We start from the raw sequence: 24,457 nt of genomic DNA on the forward strand, positions 1-24,457 counted from the left end.
AAAAGTTGGAAAAGAGGTTTTTTTTTTCACTGCCCGATACTCTTACCCCTTATTTTAAATGTTGTTATTTATATTGTTATTCATCCCCCAAAATATCAAATACAACAAAAATACAGCACATCCTTTTGATGAATTAACCTTTTTTAATACTACAAAAGAAAAAGAAAAAGTAACCCTAACCCTAACCCTAGCCCTAGCCCTAGCCCTAGCCCTAGCCCTAGCCCTAGCCCTAGCCCTAGCCCTAGCCCTAACCCTAACCCTACCGTGCAATCCAAAATTAAGGCCCAATTATTAACCAAAATGTATTAGCTCCTAAGCCACGGTGACCACAATTGATTAAAAAAAAACTATAATTTCAATTTAAGTCATTTTAGACCTAATAGAAAACAAAAACACATTAAACAGGTAGTGGGGCACATTTTTGAATATTATTACGTTATTATTAAGTGTGCCTTGCTACAAAAGTATTGTAAAAACCCTGGTATAAATGACACGTGGCAATTTGACATAAATAACCCATGCAAGTGTAATAGAAGGGTAATTTACTACCATCTAGTGGTTGAGTTTTGTATGGCAACTCGAATCAAGTGGGCTGTTTTTTTGTGCAGCCCCTTTGGTTAAATAAGAAAGTTCCCCGAGTTCATGGCCACAGAATTCTATTGGGACAAACATTCGCAGCGTGAACTTTGGAGCACAGCTAAAAAGCTGTCACTTATTGAAAGACATTTCGACTTTCTACTCGACTTTTTGCAATTTTTTCCGCATAAACCGACTGCAGTTGCACAGCACAATGGCAGAACCTCGCGGGATCCTGATCAAGGGAGGGAAAGTCGTCAATGAAGATTATTCCGAGTTCAGTGACGTTTACATTGAAAATGGTAAAATCGTGGAGGTTGGACCGAATATTCGCGTGCCGGAAGGGGTGAGAATTATTGATGCAAGCGATAAATTGGTGATACCTGGTGGGATTGATGCACACACCCACCTGGAAGTGGTTTTCATGGGCACCAGGACTGTGGATGACTTCCATAGTGGAACTAAGGTAAAGCATGCTTTTGGTGCTCTGACTTCGTTCTCTGTTATCAATTATTCGAATTTATGAACAAGGAATCAAGGGTGCAGTTTTGGCATCGACGGAGGTGACGTGTCCCCACTAGTTTTGTCCCCGACTCCCCACTAATATTAGGTTCAGGGTTGGGTAGGGTTACTTTAACTGGATTACTTTCAATTACTTTTGGATTACTCCAATACCAAATATGCTAATAAAAGACAAAAGAAACTAAATATGAATAAAATTACTAAATTTTGTGCAGGCTTGGGGAGTAACGGAATACATGGAACGGCAAAAATGATGTTGGCAAGCTGTTTGGATTTATTTTCATTTTGTTTCTCTCGCATTTTATGTTAGTTTTGCCCGAGATCAAAGAGATCAAAGCCAGGAGAGAAAGCTTACCACGTGTTGTGAGTCATACTTTTATTCATAGTTTCTTTTGTCTTTTATTAGCGTTTTTGGTATTGGAGTAATCCAAAAGCAATTGAAAGTAATCCAGTTAAAGTAACCCTACCCAGCCCTGATTTTGTTATAAGATTGAAAAATGCACCATGTCCTCCACCCTTTCCTAGACCAAACCTACACCCTTTTTTATAATATATAAAAGGAACTAGTCATGGAAATTTTAGCTTTTTCTTTTCAGAGAACCTATTTTTTGGCTTCCCTACGGGTTTTTATATATTTTTTGTTCCTTTGTTCAAGCTGCGTCCAAAGTCCGACCCGGGGGCCAGTTAAGGCCAGTGATCCAATTTATACTGTCCCAAAGACTCTATCGAAGAATTGATCATACGTGGGCGCCCAGTAATGTTGATCACAGTATAAAATGAATGTTTACCAAAATAATTTTTTTTTTTTTAAAATCACCATTTGCACCAGATGATGGCGGTAGCAATTTGGCCACCTTGCCCTTGGCTTTCAGTTAGAATTTTAGCCTACCCCATGGCGACTGCAGATAAAAAAAAAGGAAAGTTGACTGTGAGGACCGCCACTTCCAGGATGAGTGGAATTTGGAGTATTTTCTTCACCAAAATTTGAAACAACTGTGTCTGCCTAATTTGCAAAGAGACTGTGGATGTTTTCAAAATAAATTGTTTCAAAATAAATTAATACTTATTGAAAGACATTTCGAACTTCTACTCGATTGCAAACTGTTAAAAATTGCAGTCAAAATACTAAGTATTGTACTGTATTAAGAGGTACTGCCAGACAAACATGCTTACGACAAAAAGCGAACTGACAGCAAAGCACCGCAAACCTTTCACAGAGGGTGAATTTATTAATAACCGTTCAAAGAATGCTAAGCTGAATAGTCTGCCCTCACACTTTTTCAGTTAACCAGATATGAAGTTTGGACACCCCCCCTTTGGTCGATCATCCACATCTTACCAATTCTTATGTAACATTATGCACGCAGGGACTTAACAATTTGATTTTAAAAAACATTTGTCTGTCTGTCTTTCTTTGTCTATCTCTGTCTATCTATCTAACTTTTAACTAACTTAAACTTTTAACTATTTTATTCCTAGCAACTTAAAGGGACATTTTGTATTGATTTGAATACTACCGTATTTTCCGCACTATAAGGCGCACCGGGTTATAGGGCGCACCCCGAAAAAATAGTTTTTGGTCCTATTTTTGACATATATAAGACGCACCGGATTATAAGGCGCTACAATGGGAACGTGGACAAAACAGTCAGATAGTTCAGTCCAACTTATTACCCCCTTAACATTCCGAAAGCTTGCAAAGACGCAAATACGTGTCGAGAACACGTGCGAATGCGGTGTCCGTAAGATGTCACTCAAATGCATTGTTCCATCATTCGGAAGGTTAAAGTCTTGGGATTCAAGAAATGATAACCATTCCTTCGTATCTATTTTCTTTTTCGCTCGCAACTTTACTGTGCATATGACAATAAACACTTGGAATTGAGTTTAATTTAAAAATAGACACTCCATTCCATCCATTATCTGCACCGCTTATCACAGAAACATCGAGTTCAGTCTGAAACAAGACAATATAAAACCGGGAATAGCTCACCGAAGTCATTGTGTTCATAATAATGTGCAGGCAATGTCCTCTTATATCCGTGAGGGTAGTAAATCCAGGAGAATACAATATTTACAAATACAGAATAGAAAAAAATGCTTTCTCTATGCCATCGGCCACATGCTATACGCATTCATCTTTTTCGGCCAATTGCAGGCTTTGTTTCGCTGTTTAAGCCAATGGCAGCCTGTACATTATAAAAAGGATCCGCCTCTTGACCTCCGAATAACTTTAGCCAATAGTGATCGATTCAACTGATGATTGACACATCTTTTTCGGCCAATTGCAGGCTTTGTTTGCCGTTTGAGCCAATGGCAGTCTGTAAATGATAAGAAGGATCCGCCTCTTGACCTCCGAATAACTTTAGCCAATAGTGATCGATTCAACTGATGATTGACACATTGGTTAGCCAATGAAACGCCGGTAAATAAATCCCACCATCCACCGCGTACTACTTGGCGTTCGGGGGAAAATCGAGTCGGCGGCTGCAAGTTAGATGGAAAACTTAATGTTGATCCATAAATAAGGCGCATTGTATTATAAGGCGCATGGTCAGCTTTTGAAAAAAATAAAGGCTTTTAGGTGCGCCTTATAGTGCGGAAAATACGGTAATCAAATTTACTCCACCCATCATATTAAAGTTTTTTTTTTTTATAGTCGTAGGTCAAGAATTTTTTATTTATTTCACGTTACATGACGGTCACCCAGAGGAAGCAGACATGATTGTCCACCATCCTGCTGCTAAGTATATCCCCCCCAAAAAAGTTTGTGAAAGCTGGGCAAAAAAAAAAGAGGAAAATAGTGCATTTTGATCACTTTGAGCCTCCGTAGTTCTTATTCAACCTTGTGATTTTTAGCTTTTGTTTTCGGTTGCTCTACATCTACACGATGCATAAAACATCTAGTGGTAACATTTTACACAGTGTCCCTTTAAAGTCAAGCAACACAGAATCCCTGAAAACACAAGACACAACCAAATATAACGTAACGACAAAGAATAAACTATGGAACAGAAGAATAAAAATTAAATTTGTTACGGTAAAAAAAAAGCTTTATGTGAAACAGAAGAGCCTTGAAAATCAAATATAAATCACAGAACTATGAAGTTAATTTTAAATTTAAAGTCAGCAACACAACACCCCTTGAAAAAAAAAATGGATATCAATCAATGTCGTGCGCCTCCAAGAGAAACAAAAAATATCTCGAAGGGAGCCGGCTCATGACGTTACTTCAAAGAGCCGGCTCATAAAGCCGTTCCACTCCTGAACGTCCCATCACTGAAAGGAACAGCCTGATCTTGAGTGCCACATAGTGGTGAAGTAATAGAAAGCAACAATATTGAATGATCCACACAATGTGACCATATTTCAGTTTACAAACCGAATACCAATTATTTCATGTGAGCGAGGGAGATGAGAAGCAAGCAGTACCAGTAAGGAAAACTAGCAATAATGAGCCTTGTAGCCAATAATAACAGGTGTTTTTAACCAGTGTCTCAGGGTGCACTGGTGTGCCATAAGACCTTGTTTAGTGTGCTGCAGGAAACTGCTCCATTTTATCTTTTTGTTTCTATTTGCAAAAAAAAAAGAATGCCATCGTTCAGTATATTTGCTTTTGTCCAGTGATCAGCTGAGTTACTGTAACATTTATTCTTATCAGCAGGTGGCAGCACATTTCTTTTTCTTTTTCTTTTTTATATTCTAACTATATGCTCATGAGGTAGTACAGGGAAATTTAATTTAATATTTATAACTTATTTCGCTTGATGAAACTGTTGAAAAGTATTGTCGATTAATTGTAGATTATTTAGCTGATTTTGATTCTTATTTCATCAAGAAAAGAGATGGACAAAAAGAAAGGAAAACGGAAATAGTTAAACATAGTAAAACATTTTTGTCCCGCGGATCCTTTTTGCTCTTTTATGTATCATCTTTGATATTTTTCTAGATTCAAGAGGTGGCACTAAAAAAAACATATACAAGAAAATGAGTAAAACAAAAAGCGTATTATTTTGCGTATTCTAATTATTTTACAAAAAAACAAAACATCTTTTAAGTAAGTATTTTGTGTGTGTTATTTTTCTAGAAAAAAACAAGATAATAAATTTCAAAACATTTTAAACATTGCCTGTAATCCAAATTACAGCAAAACCATGACCAAAATCAATAACCTGTAATAGCCAGAGTGACCACGAATGATTAAAACCGTTATACTGTCAGGTTACGTGGCTTGAAAAAAAGGTTAAAAAACATGAAAGTGAAATTATTTGTAAACATTTTCGATAAATGGGGTGGCTCCAGATTTTTCAATGAAAATAAACCATGGCACAAAATAGGTTATCGAACACTGAGCTAGAACCAGTTGAACTGGATAACAAAAGAAGCTGGTGAGAACTTCCTAAAGTGGATTGCAAGATCTAGCTTAGGTGGTTAACTATTATTATTTTCTGGAGTTGAGTTGTGAAAAATAAAAATATTTAAAAAAGGATTTTATTTTTTCTTCGTAAAGTTTTGGGCTTTAACTACAAAATATGAACTTCTAAGATTCCTAAAGCAACTAGATACTAAGAATATTGTGCAGCTTATAATGCCAATTTATAGATAATTTCAAAATACACACGTTTTTATTGAACATTACAATATTTGAAAAAAAGCAAGCAGTGTTCATTTTTACTCCTCTAGGTGGTGGTCTTGCTTTGTACATTAGATACAAAGGCTAGTACATACAGTACAATACATTTCCATTTAGACAAATGCCGTCTAAAGGAATGAATCCATATCGCAAGTGCTTTGTGAAATTTCAGGTTTCCATCACTATGTATGTTTTAAACACTAAATCATCTGTTGTATCCATACTAGATTTGTACAATGGGAATATTATGCCCGCAACTTTGTTGTTTGCAGTTTTTCAAGTGATAACATTGTCTAAGAACCACTTCTAACCTATAACATGTGTTATTGGGATTTTTTTATTTTTTTATTTTAATGTATCAATATTTGGCAGCTCTGTATTCCTCATTTTAAGTTCATAATTAGAGACTTTTAACCAAGTGGAGTAAAATAACTTTAATCGGTTGTGTGAAATTTCAAATAAAACTGAAGATGCAAATAACACTTGTAGTTTTATAGAACCAAAGCCAGTAATACATTTACTAATCTTTGTCTTTTATTAGCATTAATCTACTATGTTGGTATAGATCAGGGGGTCAGCAACAGGCTTCTTAGTGGTTCCCTGGCACTTTTTCCAAAACATTTGATGATGGAAAATATGGTTTCTGTAGAAGGAAAAACTTGATGCAAACATCCATCCATCTATTTTCTTCTGCTTAGCCAGGGTCCGGTCGCAGGGGCAGCAGCCTTCGCAGGGAAGCAGCCTTCGCAGGGAAGCCCAGGTCTCCCTATCCTTAGCCACTTCATCCAGCTTCTCCGACGGGGTCCCGAGGCAGTCCAAGGCCAGGCTAGAGACATAGTCTCTCCAGCCTGTGCTGGATTGTCCTTAGGGTCTCCTGCTGGTGGGACATGCTCTGAACACCTCCCGAGGGAGGCCTCCTGGAGGCATCTTTGTCAGATGCCTCAGCCACCTCAACTGGCTCCTCTTAATGTTGAGATGCAGCGGCTCTACAACGAGTTCCTCCTGGATGACTGAGCTTCTAACCTTATATCTCTAAGGGAGAGCCCAGCCAACCTGCGGAGGAAACTCTTTTCAGCCACTTGAATCCAGTATCCTGTTCTTTCAGTCACGACCTACAGTTCATGAATATAGGTGAGGGTAGGATTGTCGATCGCTTGGTAAATCGAGAGCTTTGCCTTTAGGCTCAGCTCCCTCTTCACCACTGCGGAACTGTACAGGGTACGCATGACGGCAGACGCTGCACCTATCCGTCTGTGGACCTCCTGTTCCATTCTAGCCTGAACAAGAGCCCGAGATACCTGAACTCCTCCACTTGAGGCAGGATCTCATTCCCAATCCGGAAGAACCATGCCACCATTTTCCAACTGAGTACCATGGTCTCGGACTTAGAGGTGTTGGACGCAAACATTCTTAAAATTTTCTTATGAATACAGATATATACAATATATATATTGTACAGTATGTGTTGCCTATTTTATCAGGCTTATTCTAACAATTTTAATTCATTTGCAGTTCGAAATGTATGTCTTTTTCCTTTTTTGGGGGGTGTGTGTGTGTGTTGTCTAACATGGCTCCTTCAACTTTTTGGGTTCCCAACCCCTGGTATAAACGAACATGAGACTAAGTATCCTGGCAAAATTTCACCTTCTCTCGGTTGACTGTGTGCTAAGGTGGCTAAACATTTTAGCAGTTAATATTTACCTCTACCCCTTCAGGCTGCCCTAGCAGGAGGAACAACAATGATTGTGGACTTTGTCATCCCCCAAAAAGGCGAATCTCTTCTGGCGGCCTACAACTCTTGGCGCCAGGCAGCGGATAAGAAAGTCTGCTGTGACTACTCTCTGCATGTTGCGGTCACATGGTGGAGCCAACAGGTGAAAAAGTTTACTTTGCTAACTCGTATATTTAAATTGAATGACACTGCGGAGATGAAGACATTGCTTGTGAGCGCCTGTTTTTTTTTTTGCCTTTTTTGATTTTTGTTAGGGAGTATCACAAGAACATCATCATTAAATAAACAACAAAAACAATATACACAATAATATATTGCATTGTTACGTGGCCAAAAGGAGTTGGCTGAAGCAGAAGCTGCTAGATGCCTATCCCATGACAATTATCTCTTGCAGTCATATTCAAATCTAAAAGAGAAAACACGACCCTACCCTCACTAGACAAGAAAAAAAAATACATCTCAGGCCCGCAATTATACTACTAATGCCGTCTATAACATCTTGGACCTAAACAAACTCTTCATTTTTTAAAACATTTTTTTAACCCAAATATAGTATTTTATAGTCTATAAGGTGCACTGGATCATGAGGCACAACCCCCAAATGTACTCTGGTGTTATATGTATTTTTCATATACAAGGCACACTAAACTATAAGAAAAATTGATTTAAAACAACAGTAAGAGCTTTGGTTGCATACAAAACCAATAAACGCATTAGAAATTAAACTATTATTTCATGGAACATAAATTTACATGATGGCATCTTTTTTCACCTCTAAATATTTTTTTTGTAATAAACAATTAATTCTGTTCACCTCAAGAGACAAAGACCTCTATATATTTCTCAAAGGCAGAAGTTACAGTGTGCAGTATGAATTAACAACAATTCATTTTGTACAAAATGAACAAATATATTTCTTAAATAAATAATTCATACTTACACACAATTATTGTCCAAAGCGGCAGTAGCTCAGGAGGTAGAGCGATCGTTTTAGGATTAAGGGATCCCAGTTCGAATCCCGGCTTGTCCGTGTTACATGTCGAAGTGTCCTTGGGTAAGACATTGAACCCCCAATTACCCCCAATAAGCAGGTTAGCGCCTTACATGGCTGCACAGATCACGGCCGCTATTGGGAAATGTGAAGCACAATGTAAAGCGCTTTGGGAAGTCATTGACTTGAAAAGCGCTATATAAATGCAGATCATTTCATTTCATTTCATAAATGCAGATCATTTCATTTCATTTCATTACAACAAAAGTGGATTTGCAATGAGCGTCTAATCTGCCGTAGAAGTTCTGCATTTGCCTTCTGTATTCTTTTTGCAACCAACAATTAGCGTGTTAACCACAAGAGGGGACTCAAAGACCATATTATATGTCTCTCAAAGGCAGAACAGCTACCATATGTATCATAATTTATTCGTAACTATGGATTTCCAATTGTATCCTCTGTATTTTCTTGTATATAAGGCACACTGGATTATGAGGCACCTTTTTTTAATTTCTGAACTATTTGGGTTTTTTATTGGGTTTTCACATTATAGTCTGGAAAAATCAGTGCTCATAGTATGAGTTTTGAATTGATATAAATTATGGATATTTTTAATGTAATCATCTAAATCATTCCACAAATCAGTACCTCTTTGGGTGGCACAATGGCTTTTTAATGTTGAGTATATTGGACTTCTAGATTATGGATAACCCTCAGATGATTGGTGTCTTCTCTGTAGAAAAACCATTTGGAATATTGGTTGGGAACTTGCATTTGAATCATAATAGAAATTTGAGTTAGGCTGTATCATAAAGTTTTACTTTTTTTGATATTGAAAACTATTAGTATGTTGTTTGTGCCCAACATTATGCACAATCCTAACAACTTTTCCCCATAGTCTCTATATTTCCCTAAATATCTATACAATAACCCTAAATAAAGCAAGTTTAGTGAACTGTTCAACATATAAATGTTTGTTTTTGGTCAAAAATGTCTGCATCTACTCATCACTGCAATGTTATTTACTAATTTGGATTGTATATTATTTATATGAGGTATCCATTCCAACTCATAATATGGCTAACATCACGCGGAGAAACGTATACTTTTCTAATTCAATGTGACCTATCTTTATTTTGATATCGGTGTCTCTGTTGGATTTAACAAATACCGTTGCATTTATGTTTGGTACCTTTTTGACAATTTGTGTACAGTCAATTTCAAATAGACGACCAATTTAATGGACTTATAGCTAAACATTTATGTATCATGAAGCTTGATATTTCAGAAGTGTTTCTGAAATAAAAGAACATGTGTTTAGGGTTTCTTGTTTTAGACACAGGTATGTTGATAAGCTGTGTGCATTGGGTGGTGTTTTCCTACTTAAGTCCAATTTGCATAGGCCGCGTATTTCCTGTCCGTGGGCTTTAAGACCGATTGGAAGCAGCTCCGTCATTTTAATTTTCCATATTTACTGTAGATCACATCTTCCATGGTAAAAAATATAAATTCTTTATCGTCTATCCATTATTTTCAGACAGCTTGTCCTTCTTTGATAGATGATAGACCGGCCTTTTTGGTTCTCCCAAGGACAACAAGAATAAGGTTAATGTTTGTTTTTCCCCTCCTAGGTCAAGGAAGAAATGGAGATTATCGCCAAAGAGAAAGGAGTGAATTCCTTTAAGATGTTTATGGCGTATAAAGGTCTGTACATGCTGCAGGATGCAGAACTGTATGCGGCCTTCTCGCAATGTAAGAACGTTGGTGCCATAGCGCAAGTGCATGCTGAGAATGGAGACCTGATTGCGGAGGTTGGTGAAACAAAATAATATTGACACATACTATATGTACACTTGCACAAAACAGCAATCAGGTAGAAATACTCAGTATATTATTATGACCTCGGTCAGTTCTTCATAACCCGTGAGAAGCGGAACACTAGCTTGCAATTAGACATTGTTTGCTGTGCTGCAGATAATTCCCCGATTTAATCTAATTGTGACAACGAATAGATAAATCCTCATTATCAGTAGGTGGCAGCACTTTGCCATTTTGTACTTCATCAGACGTAAAGTTGAATCAAGTATTTTGGAAAAATTCAATAGACCAACACAACAAATAGTTCAAGGGGGCAATTAAATCAACGTTAATGTGTTTTGTGTGTGGTAAAAAGCAGTTAACAGATTTGGTCAAGAGTACACACCAATGTAGTTCAGTTAGAAAATTGTATTCAAAAATCAACTAAAATAATCATTTTTTCACGTAAAACCTTTAATAGAAAAACAATTATATACAAAATAAAATAAATTGTCAGTGTAACATGTAAATGGAGCAAAAAAAAGCTAAATAAAATACCATAGTTTAAAATAGTACGTCTAGGTATTTGAACAAAAATAAACAATATTAAATTATACCCAAAAAAATACCCCCCAAAAAACTGAAATATAAAGAAGAAAAAAATAATATGAATGTATGTGTGTTTTATACTTAAAACTCCAAATATTTTTTTCATGTTTTTTTTGGGAAACAGGTAAAAATTGTGAGTATTACTTACTGCTCACTTACTGCTTTAATAATTACACATTTTTGGGGATAAAGGGGTTATAAATAGGGGCAAAGCTAAAAAAATAAGGTAAAAATATGTAGTGAATTATTTAAAAAAAGTGTTTGTGTGCGTGTGTGTGTGTGTGTGTCAACTGGGGCTACTTTTTTGCATGACATAATAATTTTAAAGTTAAAAAAGAAATGTGGAGCGGAGCATTTACCTTTTTAACCATTTCTAGAGGCAGAATGGTTTTATATTAATATTCGACAAAGATGACGTGCCTTGGCTTGAAGTCAAGTCCTGTTTAATTTGTATAGCCCTTAATCACAAAGAGTCTCAAAGGGCTGCACAGATAAAAGACTATTGCAAACTACAGGCTATTATGACACCATCCCCTGATCTAAAACCTACATAAGGACAAGGAAAATCTCAAAAACGTCAACAAGAGGAAAATGAAGAAACCTTGAGAAGGGACCGCACATGAGGTCATCCCTCATTCCCCTTGAAAATTGTTAAGAAACACAGACTTGGGCCACATTTCTTGCTTAAGTCATTGTACAAAATCAATGTAGTAGATATTCACGATAGACCGGCAGACCAAATTGGCCCCTGTTTGATTTTTTTTTTTAATAAATACTTTGTCAGACAAACTTAGATGGCGTGGGAATTTTTTTAATACTGCTGTACTCTACGTAGATGTTCATCATCATTGGTGTTCTCCACATCACTCTACAGGGAGCAAAGAAGATGCTGTCAATGGGCATCACAGGACCTGAAGGTCACGAGTTGTGTCGCCCTGAGGAAGTAGAGGCCGAGGCTACCCAAAGAGCCGTCACTATTGCCAGTGCGGTCAACTGTCCTCTCTATGTGGTCCATGTCATGAGCAAATCTGCAGCCAATGTTGTGTCCAGAGCACGGAGAGAAGGTGAGGGAGGGATGTGAATATTCCATAAGTTTCCGGTTTTTAAGTTGAATTAAGTAAGAAAAAATAAGTGAAGCTCTGATCTCCTGACAGGGCATGTCGTGTATGGGGAGCCCATCGCGGCTGGACTGGGAACGGATGGGACTCACTACTGGAACAAGGACTGGGCCCATGCGGCTTCCTTTGTCATGGGTCCTCCCCTAAGACCTGACACCAGCACCCCCGGGTTCCTCATGGACCTTCTGGCCAAGTGGGTGCCTTCCCTCGATCATATCATTTTATTTCCATCTACTTTCAGATTCCAAAGATAAATATGTCAAATTCTTGTATACAATGCCTTGCAAAGTTATTCAGTTCCTTGAATTTTAACATATTCCATGCTTCAAACAAAGATAGCAAATACATTTTTGGTCGAGACTCGACAACACATGTGAAACAAATGTGAAGTGGAATAAAATTCACTGAGATTTTTTTTTGCTTTTTTTTTAACAAATAAAAGTACTGAAAAGTTGGGGGTGCAATGTTTTCTGCCCCCCTTTCACTTTAACTTTGTAACATCACCTTCAAAGCAATTCATCTGCAAATAATCGAAGGAATGTTTCTCAGTTTTGAATATTTCAAGCAGTGATTTGGTGAAAAAAGTGTACATGTTTTGTCCCGCGCTGTTTTTAAAAAAATGCTTGGGTGAGAGACAAAAATTCTCACTCATTTTTCTCTGCAACACAGGTCAAACTTGGTGAGATGGGATGGAGAGTTTGCGAAAATCAAATTTCAGCTCTGCCCACAGATTCTCCACCTGGACTTAGACTTGGTCTTTCTGACACCCACATATATTTCATTGTTAACCATTCCATTGTAGATATGGCTTCATGATTTGGATTATTGGCATGTTGGAAGATAAATCACGGTCCCAGTCGCAGGTCTTTTGCAGATTCCAATGGATTTTCTTCCAGATCAGTCCTATATTTGGCTCCATTCATCCTCCCATCAATTCGAAAGATCTTCCCCGTCCTTATTGAAGAAAAGAGGCTGCCACCATCATGTTTGACAATGGAGATGGTGTTTTCAGCGTGATGACCTATGTCACTTTTACTCTAAACATTGTTTTTCGTTGTGGCCATAAAGTTCAATTTGGTTTCATCTTAAGGGAATACCTTGTTCCACGTTTGTGGTTCTCCCTAGGGGTTTATGGCAAACTTTAAACAGGTTTTTTTTATTGGAAGACATGGTTGATTATTTCCACTCTTTTGCAAAAGCCACGTTTCATCCTTAGTGATCATTGGCTTCTCAGCTGCATCTCTGGTTCGTCTCCTTGTTTGAGGTGACAGTTTAGTGGTATGACCTGGTAGTGGTAGATTTGCAGTAGTCTGATAGTCCTTCCATTACAATATGTTTTCTTGCAAAGTGTTTAAATCTTTGGAAAACTTTTTAAGTCAAAATCCAGCTATAAACCAGCCTAAACAGTATCTCTGACCTGCCTGGTATCTTCTTTGGTTCTCTGGATGCTCTTCATACACAACCCTCATATTTACTATCACTAGCACATGAATTCTATATTTCATTTGGGACAGCAGTTTGCCATTCAGAGATCTTTGCTGAAATTCTGAAGTTTGTTTGCTGTGCTGAAATCATTGGGGCCGAAAAACATGTCACACGCCACCCCCCACCTTTTTTTTTTACCAGTAAAGTATATCCTTTTTTCAGTTCACTTCATGATTGTATACCAACTGTTGGTGACTCTTGACAAAAATTGTAGCTTTATGCTTTGAAGCCTGAAATATGGCAAAGCACTCTATCTTGCTTTTTGGGATTATATAGCACAAAGGAGACAATTACCTCCGGGAACGGTGCATTTGCAATGATCGCAGCAAGGCTTTAGGGCTAGGACCTTAGCTTGGCCTTTTGGCTGAGAGTAAGAGTCCCGGCTCCTTGGCTTTGTAGCGTATTATGAACTGACCGATAACGGATAATGGATAATGAATAACGAAGATAGAACAATAACCCTTAAAAACCCCAAAACCCCCCATTCTTAAGTAATAAGTGAAGCTTTGATGTTATTATTTTGCTAAAATCTCATTGTGTTATTTTTATATAACCTCCCCCTTATTCTATCATTAGTGATGACCTCAGTGTGACAGGGACGGACAACTGCACCTTCTCGGTTTGTCAGAAGGCACTTGGAAAAGACGACTTCACCAAGATTCCCAATGGAGTGAACGGTGTGGAGGACAGGATGTCCGTCATCTGGGAAAAGGGAGTTGTACGTCAAAACTTTAAATTTTCTCAGACATGCTTGTTATAGTGATACAGTTGGTGTTCATCAAGTAAATAACATCTATAAAAGAATTGTAATTACGTATTTAGACATTATACATCTGGAATACAACAGGGAAAAAAACATTTAGATGCCAGATTTATGTTTTTTTTTTTTTTTAATAATTGAAAGTTTTGGGTGGCATTGGTACTGACTGATTAGCACGTCTTTCTCACAGTTCATAGGTCCTGGGTTCAATTCCAGCCCCCAGCCTCCCTGTTTGAATTTTACATGTTCTCCCCATGCCTACTCTAATTTTTTTCCCAAATCAGTGTTGTTTTTTGTTGTTGTTGTTGTTGTTGTTTTTTTGTTTTTTTTTACAAAGAATTCTTGCTGCTGTAACAAATGTGGTTTGACATTGTTGTAAAAAAGCTTGTGTGGCTACCACACATAAGGCCTTCTTATGTTCATGTTACCCTGATTACGGGCACTGACACTCCGCTAAACAATCCACAATGTGTAGTGTAGAACTACAATTTGGGTGTGTTTCTTTTCCTTTTTGGCCGAAAGGAAGCAACATCGGTTAGCCTTTCATATCATTTGAACTGAATCAAAATTAATTTCAAGTTACATTCGTTTAGCCCTAATCATAAGAGTCTCACAATATTTGACTTATCAGAAGTTGAGCTGGTTTTTTGAAAGTAACTCGTGTTTGAGGCAAAACTTGAAAAAACAAAAAAAATACATAATATTTACAGATTTATTTCAAATAGTTTAATGTAGTCTGGGAAGGATGTGCAAATAATTGTACTCTGTTGTTCAATATGTGTTATACTGACACTGTTTCATGGCAACTGTTGTTTGTATGCACTTCGTAAATTGTATAATATTCGCTGATCTTTTATTTTGACAGAGTTGTGGACCTATTCTGTGAACGTTTCAGACGGGAACTGCAATTTGCTAATTTTCTGACATGAAACAGCAATTACAATATTCATTATGATCTTTTTTTAATATGTATTTAGATATAATTATGACAATATTCAAGCAGCAGTTGTCAGAACCTGAACAGGAGGAGGACCCAAATGCGTAACTTTTTCACACAAGCTTTATTTTACGGGAATGGGGCAGTCACGCGCATGAATACAAACACAAAGTGATTCGGCGATCGCTGGGTGGGAGAAGTAAGACAGAAGTCCAGCATGGAAAAACAGGAAGCCAGAGGCTGACGAGATTGGTACCAGATACCAGACAGGCAGGGTCGATACCGGACAGGGCAGGACAGACAGGATCGATACCAGATACAGGAGCAGATACCGGACCGACGGGATCGATACCAGACAGGACGAGACAGACGGATCCATACCAGATACTGGAGACTGGAGTCAGATATCAGACAGGACGAGACAGATGGATCAATACCAGATACTGGAGACTGGCACAGGATATCGGACAGGATCAGACAGGCAGAAACGATACCGGAGAATGTAGCAAGATATCAGACAGGACGAGACACACAGGATTGATACTAGACACTAAGGACTGAAGTCAGACATCAGACAGGACGAGACAGAGAAGAACGATACCGGATACTGGAGACTGGAGTCAGATATCAGACAGGACGAGAACGATGGGATCGATACCAGATACTGGAGACTGGTGCAGGATATCGGACAGGATTAGACGGGCAGAAACTATACCGGAGACTGTAGCAAGATATCAGACAGGACGAGACAGACAGGATCGATACCAGACACTGGGGAGTGGAGTCAGATATCAAACAGGACGAGATAGAAGGGATCAATACCGGACAGGATTCACAAGCAGGATACTGGACAGAGTCAAAACACATGTCTTGCGGGTGCAGAGGTTCGTTGACTGACAAGGGGTGAGTGAGAGCACTTAGCTTAAAAAGAAGGGAAGCCAATCAGGCAACGAGCCGCATCTGGCGTAAAACTGGCGGGGCCAAGTGAGGGCAATGGGCAACCGTGACAGCTGTTAAATAACAGTAATTGCAACAGAGCATTTGTAGCACTTTGTCTCCTGCAAACTGCAGGACACGGATATCGACATTTATCCACTACAGCTGAAGGTGCGTTTTCTTGCCTTAGATTTATATTGCAGCACTTTCAAAGAAATCACACATCCACGCATCTTGGCTTGTTTCAGTTGCTTGTGATTGTGCTATCTCAATCAACCGGGCTTATTTGTGTTCTTCTTAACTGTGCAGCACAGCGGCAAAATGGATGAGAATCGATTCGTAGCCGTCACCAGCAGCAACGCAGCGAAAATCTTCAACTTCTATCCGCAAAAAGGCCGCATCGCCAAGAACTCAGATGCTGATATAGTTATTTGGGATCCCAAGGCATCAAGGTGAGCGACCTCAATTGGGTTATTCATGGGTCAAGTTTTAATGGATCAATTAAAAAAATAGTAGCTTATTGATTTTGTACTACCATTTCAGAGACGAATTAAATTTAATGGGTTTTTACCCAAATACAACATGGGCAGTCAAGCTATTCAAATGTTTTAAGTATTTGAAATGTACTTCAGTATTTTTTTTTACTTCTTACTTTAAAACTCAAACGTATGTACTTTTTTCTGTACTTTTAAATTAAAACAATTTACCCGATATATGAAATTAAAGTATGCTTCTTCTAAATGGACTCACTTTGTTCTGTACTACAGTAAAAAACAGTTTGTTAAATTGAAATTGAACAAACGAAAAATTGCACTTGAAATGAAACATTTTTAAAATTGTTGGACAATGAACTGTAAGCACAAATTTGGAATTTACTGAATACTATTTTTAAATTTTATTTAAGTAATGATAATAATTTGCAGTAGCACATTCTAATTGTTCTGTCTTGAAAACAAAACACACACCAGGCACTGAAAGTAGCTGTGAAACGTCAAAGCACTAAAGGTGGATTAGCTGCAGTTAAGCATTGGGTTAGCAGTGACTCATGAGATTTTTATTTAGTCAGAGATAAATTCAGCTAAACATACCAAGGATTACATATACAATACTGAATGTTTGAAAAATGAATAAAACAAGGTTTTCTTCTTTCCAGCGTCTCTTTCTTAGCACTGATCCTAAAAAGTCAAAGGAGAAGCCCATAGAAACGCTAACAGGAAATGTATCATTCCTTTTTCCTTCAAATTACAAACATTTTAACTTAAATGCCTTTGGAAGAAAGGCCAACATATAAAATGTCACTATTCAAAGCATGCAATTGTTTTTTATTGTGTGAAAAAAAATATTAATTGGTTTACTTGTTCTTTTGATCAATAATGAAGGCTTAGGGAACAATTACCATGAATAAACTAAAATACATTTGTGTTTTCTTTGGGGTCTGTGAAAGGTCAATCTAGTAAGGGTAGTGATTTATATACTTTGACTTTTATTCGAGTACGTAACAATAGTTCTGGGAAGCAAATGTTGTCATCTTTGTTCAAAAGTAATGAAACCATCTTTGTTTTTTCTTCTCGGTTTCTGGAAATGTTAAAGGTTAATGTTTTTTAGGTGACAAAATTATTATCAGGCATACGTTTGAAAGTGCAGCTTGTATTTCATTCTAGAATGAGAAATCTTAAACGTGCCAGGGCCTCTTATTTGAACCCTGTGCAACATGTGCATATTGGGTGTTTATACTTCATTGGTGTGCCAAACTTTTGAGTTGCCGGCCGCTTTGGGTTAAAAACATTTGGCAAAGTAGTTGGACTAAGAGGGTGGGGATGATTGATGAAATTATTTCAGACAAAGTCTGGAATCTGATACTTCTGCAATACATAAGGCAAAAAAACTATCCATTTTTTCTCAATGAATATACTTGCAGACTTGTATATGTTATATTTTATTTGATATTTGTTTAAAATTAAACCATTTCATCAAACTAGTTTTGAAACGTCCAGAATAAAAGCAAACAAATATATTTCTTGCCTTTTTTAATCAATAATACGCATTTAAAAAACTCAAAATAAATCCTGACTCACTCATATTATTAGGTAAATTTCAGATAATATGCTAATAAAAAAATAAAAACATGAAAAAAACAAAACAAATATGGAATGGTTTTCTTTATTTTATGAAGTTGGACCCTACATAAAGACTGGAAAAAGAGTGACCCCAAAACAATAATTATTTATTATTTTTACTACCACACTAATAACATAACCCTATGACTGGCTGGCAACCAGTTCAGGGTGCCCCCTGCCCACTTCCAGAAGATAGCTGGGATGGGCTCCAGCACCCCAACGACCCTGCTGAGGTTAAGCGGTGAACATAATCGATGAATGATTTAAAAATAACATAATTGCGTAGGTCGTTTTTAGAACTTTTGAGGAAAAAATGCCAATCTCAAGAAAAAAATAATGTAATGCTTTTTGTTTTGTTATCTGCAATATGATGTGAAGTTAATCCTGGCAAAAATCTCAGTTTGGCCCAAAAAGTGAGTCATGCACCTTTGTTATTAATGTAATGAGACATTTTTGTGTGGCGGGGCAGATCGAAAGGCTTGGTATGCGGGCTGTAGTTTGCCCACCCCTGTTATAGCTTCACAGATATTGCCTTTTAAATCAATAATAAATATACTATTTAATGGAAATAATGGTTACGTGATAAGTAAATCTCATTTTTATTTCAATGTAAATCCTGATCAAAAAGACGTCTTTTTCTTTATGTGGCGCGAGGTGGGTGCCAACACACACACACATTATGTAATCTAGACCGAAAATGCGCTTTCAACAGAATCTGGGCTGCACCCCTGAGGGAGGTCGGAATGCACCAGATTGCAGAAGAACTCATTCTCTCCAGTTTGGTGACTTAACATAAATCAATATGCTCGGCTGAGTTTCAATTGGTTGTTACCGTGAACAGTTTCATAGTTTGACCCAATCAGCGTTCTTGGTAATCACTCTATCTTGATGTATTATACTTTTTTTTCCTTTTTTTCAATGTTTAATTGCTGCTTCTGTGAATTCATCTGTAAAACTGTGCAATTAATTGCTCTCTGTGCAAGTGTCGCTCCCTATAACATCCGATGCGAGAGGCTGTGAACGCTTGCGTAACGTTGAGGAAGCTTATGTCACATACAAAAGGTTTATTGGGTGATGACGAAGAAGTTATGATGATGAAATTTGTGTCTCAATCTTGAAAAACTCACATTTTTCCTTTTTATATAATACGTTGAAATCCACTGAGACTGGCTGCGCTTATCCAGGAAAACACTAAAAGTAAATATACTAAAACACACTGGTCTCTGGTATTACAGCTGAAAACAAGTCACTGAAACAGTACATTAATATGGAAACAAAAACACACATTTTGAAAGGTAATAATTTAGTAAATCCATATTGACTACATCTCCCTAATCTCAATCTTTCTTTGCCCTTTTTTGTGTTCCGACAGGAAGATTTCGGCCAAGACACACCACCAAGCCGTGGACTACAACATCTTTGAGGGGATGGAGTGCCACGGTGTGCCTTTGATCACTATTTCCAGGGGCAAAGTGGTCTATGAGGGCAGCCAGCTTAAGACCACGCCTGGCTGGGGACAATTTGTCCACAGAGAGCCCTTCTCGGAATTTGTCTATAAGCGAATCAAGCAGAGGGATCAGGTCAGTGACTCATTAAAAAAAAATAGAAAACATTTTTTTTAGACTCAAAAGATTTAAAAAAAACCTTTGTATTGCAGCAGCGCCTTGTAATAATGAACATGCTGAAGTTAACTGGCCAGCTTGTTCGACTTGTTCTAAATCTCTCAATCCTTGTTAGGCTGGAAAAGCGGTACTTTTGCACCAGTCGATAAAAAAATAATGGAAAAATGGCGTATTTTATCCTTTACATAGATATCTCAGCTTTACTAAAAAGCAAGAACGTAGTTTTCGCATGGAGGGAGGGGATGTGACCTCACCAATACCAAGCAATCATTGCTTTGTACCCTCAATATAATCTGATCTCTTACAAAAATGCCCGATGTCCTGACCAATTCCAGGACCAAACTTACACCCTTGCTTAAAAGTGTTTTTTATTATGGTAAATGTAACTCAGGAACCACCTAAAAACTCACAACATTGCTGTTTTATACCCCAAGAAAAAAAAAAAAAAATTAGAATAACTGTTGAAAAGGTAGCATAATTTTAGAGTGGAATTCCTGCTACTTCAAAGGATAGACTTAAAAGAGCACAAAAAAGGGAAAAACAAAAAAAATTCAACATATTTATATCTTTCCATGCATTCAAGCATCATTATTCATAATCCATCATTTACTAAGCACATTTCAGGTAAAACATTTGCTGAGAAACATGAAAATGTTGGATAACATGTGTTAAAATAATAAAACATTATTTAGATCCAAGCATCAAACTGTTTTTTAATTATGGGGTTTTCCAATAATGTTTATTTCTCACAAAATGTTTTTGTTATGTTTTTATTTTTTCATATATATATATATATATATATATATATATATATAAAATTTCTTTGTTTTATCTTATAATTTCTTACTTCCAAGCTACCAATTAATTTATAGGAACAAATACTTGGTTGATTTAAAAAAAAGAGATATTTTTCTGGATTTTGGCAACCATTTTTACATTTAGTTTAGAGTCCGTCTCATACAAAGACAGACTTGTTATTTGGAAATAATGTATTTAATCCATCCATCCATCCATCCATTCATTTTGTTTGCGCTTAACCTCACTAGGGTCGCGGGGGTGCTGTAGCACCCGGCCATCTTTGGGCAGTGAAGTGGTTGCCAGCCAGTTGCAGGGAACACAGAGATAGACAACTCACTTGCAGACAAGTCACTTGCTCATTCACACCGGCTAATTAACCTGACATTCATGTATTTGTAATTTTGGAAAACCGAAATGCACGGAGAAAACCCATGCAGGCACAGGAGGAACATGCACCGGGAGGCTGTAGTAGCTGGAATTGAACCCTGGACCTCTGCACCATGGACTGCGTGCTAACCACCCATCCGCCGTGACACCCTAATCCATCCATTATCTGGACTGCTTATCTTCAATAGGGTCGCGGGGGTGCTGGAGCGCATCTCAACTATCTTCGGGCAGTGGGCAGGGGACACCCTCAACTGGTTGTCACCCTGTCGCAGGGCACACAGAGACAGACAACTCACTCGCTCATTCACACCGCTTTTCTTCCTCATGCCATGAGGCTCTTTAACTCCACCCGGCAGAGTAAAGGCCCACATTAAACCACACCCCCTACATTGCTTATTACCGAATTTTATTGCAATGTGTATTCTATCTAGATACTCTATATAACACGCTACAGTGGGTATTAGCACGTCACATTGGGTATTTGTATATTGTATTCCTTTTGCTTTATTATTGTATTGTTCTCAGCGCAGGGATGCTGCTGGAAATGTGAATTTCCCTGCGGGGATGAATAAAGTTAGTTATCTGTCTATTTATCTACACCTAGGAACAATGTGGACCGGCCAATTAACCTGGCATGCATGTTTTTGCAATGTGGGAGGAAACCGGAGTGCCCGGTGGAAACCCATGCAAGCACGGGGAGAACATGCAAACTCCACAAAGGAAGGTTTCATCCCATGACCTCAGAACTGTGCCGCACTTGCGCTTACCACTGCGCTGCCGTGCTGCCCCAGACCCCCTATTATATTTCATTAAAAAGTAATCAGTGATTTATAACGTAGAGTTAATACGTTAATAGTTAAGTAGAAATTCAAAAAAAGGACAGGAGACATCAATGAATTTTGGGCTTGCAAGTAGAACAGGAGAGGAATGTACAAAAACCTTCAAAATGCAAAGATTCTAGAGGTCCTCCCCTGAGGCCTTTCTTTTATCATATCCCCTATGTTACCAAAGAGCTTGGTACAGTAACATTATGGATCAATAGGGACAAAAATGTAAACAGCGCATAACAGTCAAAAAAAACAACTGCATCCTAAACAATCTTCTTAGCAGGTGTCATATAGTAAAAACAAAAACTCTGTTCTTCATTGATATCATTCATTCATTATCATCACCGCTTATCCTCAGTAGGGTCATGGAGGTGTTGGAGCCCATCCCAGCTATCCTCGGGCAGAGGGCAGGGGACACCCTGAACTGGCTGCCAGCCAGTCCCAGGGCACACAGACACTTACAACTCACTCACTCATTCACACTTAGGGAAAATTTGGACCGGCCAATTAACCTGACATGCATGTTTTTGGAACGTGGGAGGAAATCGGATTGCCCGGAGGAAACCCACGCAAGCACGGGGAGAACATGCAAACTCCACACAGGAAGGTTCGATCTCATGACCTCAGAACTGTGCCACTGCACCGCTGTGCTGCCTTTCATTGTGATCAAGAAGAATAAAAACATATCCGAACAAACATGTCTTTTTATTTGTCACAATGATTTCCCAATTTTTAGTTGATTGATATCGAAGTGCTGGGATCTGATGGTAATTTAGATGTCACATCACCTTTTCCCTCACTTTGGCTTTTTTCTCTTGCAGGTGTGCCAACCTACAGCCGTGATCCGGAAGCCATATGAAGGAAAAGTCATTTCTTTGTGAACTGCAACTTTTTTGGTGTCCACCATCAGCGCTTGAATAAGTCAACAAACAAAAAGTCAAATGAATGCATATTTTCTATCAGTGTTTTTCAACGAGTATGCTAGGGCAAACTGGTGTGCCGTGAGACCTTGTCTAGTATGCCGCAGGAAATTGCCAAATTCTATATTTGCAAAAATATATGCCATTGTTCAGTATATTTGCTTTCTTCCAGTGATTAGCTTCTTATCTATAACACTCACCCATATCAATATAGGGCAATTATTTATTCATGAGATAGTAAAATAATTGCTTTTTTAGATGAAGCTATTTAAAATTGCACAGCAAATACAATAATATGATTAAAGTACAAATTGCACAAAATCTAGCTGATTTTAATTATTGTTTTCTAAAAAAAACAAACTGAAAAAGTGAGAATATAATAAGAAAAATTCTTCCACTGTCAGCTTTTTTTTCTTTTTCATTTTTAAGGGACACTGTGTAATACTTGACCAAGAGATGTATTGTCCAGTGCAACTGAAAATGAGTACTTCAAAGCACAAGGAAGATTATAAACTACGGAGACTTAAAGTGACCAAAAGGCACCATTTTACGTCGCAGTTTTTTTGCCCGGCCTTTTTTAATTTTCTTGTGTACCTGTAGCAGCACGATGGTGGATAATCATGGCATATTATGGCAATGTTCTAAGAAATGCGCGTTGATATATGAGTTCATTAATTTGTACTTTTTTTAAATTTCAGTATTGTTTTATTTTTTATTTTTTTTAGGACTGACATTTTTTTACCTTAAGGAGACGCTAGATATTACACATTGTCCCTTCAAGTACGATATTTTCCATATTTGCTTGAAAAACAGATACTATACTAATATTGAGAAATGTATAATGAAATTATAATAAAGTAAATATAACAACATTATCAATCAAAATGATTAACGTGCACTATTTCCTAAGCTAAGCTGACCTCAAATGATAGTTAAAGCTTTATACTGTTAATTTAAGCTAGTCGATATTTTTAAACTTCAAAAAAAGAGGAGTGTTTACCTTTAGAATAATAAAACATTAAGTTCAATGCCATGTTATTTAACATCCTTGCTTGATAATATTTAACCTTTCAATAACTTGAAATGAATACAAATTTGTTAGTACAAATGACTTTTTTCTCTGATTCTAGTAGCCATTGAGACTATTATCATGTAAACCTTTTACATTTGCGAACAGTGTTGGGTGCAAAACTGAAAACAGCTGTTACAGTTACTTTTTACTTCATTCAAAAGTATCTCTGTTACCCCTCAGATTACTGACACCAAAAAGTAGCACATTACTCTGAAGGTAACTCTCCCGTTACAGATAACTGTATACTCTGATATAGGCCGACCCCGTAACACTGCTTTAAAATAGCCACATAATACCAGATATATAAAAAATTATGTACACAAACCTGTGAAAGTAAACATGAAGCATTCATATTTCTCGGTTTGTTCAATCTTGAAAGCTTACAAACAAACACTTAGCCGAGACATTCAATATCCATTTTGTCTCTTGGCTTCAAACCGCTCGAAAATCTCCTTCCCCACTTCTGAGTGCTGCCTAAGATGTTATCTTTTTTTTCCTGGGTATTGTGTATTGCAAAAATGATATTACAAATAAAAAGACTAAAACTCATCAGACTTTTACTGTAAATTCTGTTTTTAAGTTCGCCCAATTTACCACACACAAGCTACCCCTTTCCCC

General features: G+C 37.5%; 1 protein-coding gene across 1 annotated transcript; it reads left to right on the plus strand.

Annotated features, from left to right (window-relative positions):
* The first annotated feature begins 650 nt into the window (after positions 1–650).
* dpys (dihydropyrimidinase) lies at positions 651–24,388 on the plus strand. The gene is made up of 9 exons (XM_088326407.1): positions 651–1,042; positions 7,447–7,605; positions 10,086–10,265; positions 11,735–11,924; positions 12,015–12,171; positions 14,040–14,181; positions 16,406–16,548; positions 19,586–19,793; positions 22,669–24,388. Exons 1-9 carry the CDS (start codon positions 791–793, stop codon positions 22,726–22,728), a joined length of 1,491 nt encoding a protein of 496 aa, XP_088182533.1. The 5' UTR covers positions 651–790; the 3' UTR covers positions 22,729–24,388.
* The last annotated feature ends 69 nt before the right edge of the window (positions 24,389–24,457 follow it).

Source organism: Urocampus carinirostris, chromosome 2, assembly GCF_059441175.1.
Source record: "Urocampus carinirostris isolate Australia breed hairy pipefish chromosome 2, RoL_Ucar_1.0, whole genome shotgun sequence".
Classification (NCBI taxonomy): Eukaryota; Metazoa; Chordata; class Actinopteri; order Syngnathiformes; family Syngnathidae; genus Urocampus; species Urocampus carinirostris.

Coding starts and splice junctions, on each gene's coding strand:
- dpys (XM_088326407.1), top strand. CDS start 791: ATGGCAGAACCTCGCGGGATCCTGATCAAGGGAGGGAAAGTCGTCAAT. Junction 7,606..10,085: donor TCACATGGTGGAGCCAACAG/GTGAAAAAGTTT, acceptor TTCCCCTCCTAG/GTCAAGGAAGAAATGGAGAT. Junction 12,172..14,039: donor CTCATGGACCTTCTGGCCAA/GTGGGTGCCTTC, acceptor TTCTATCATTAG/TGATGACCTCAGTGTGACAG.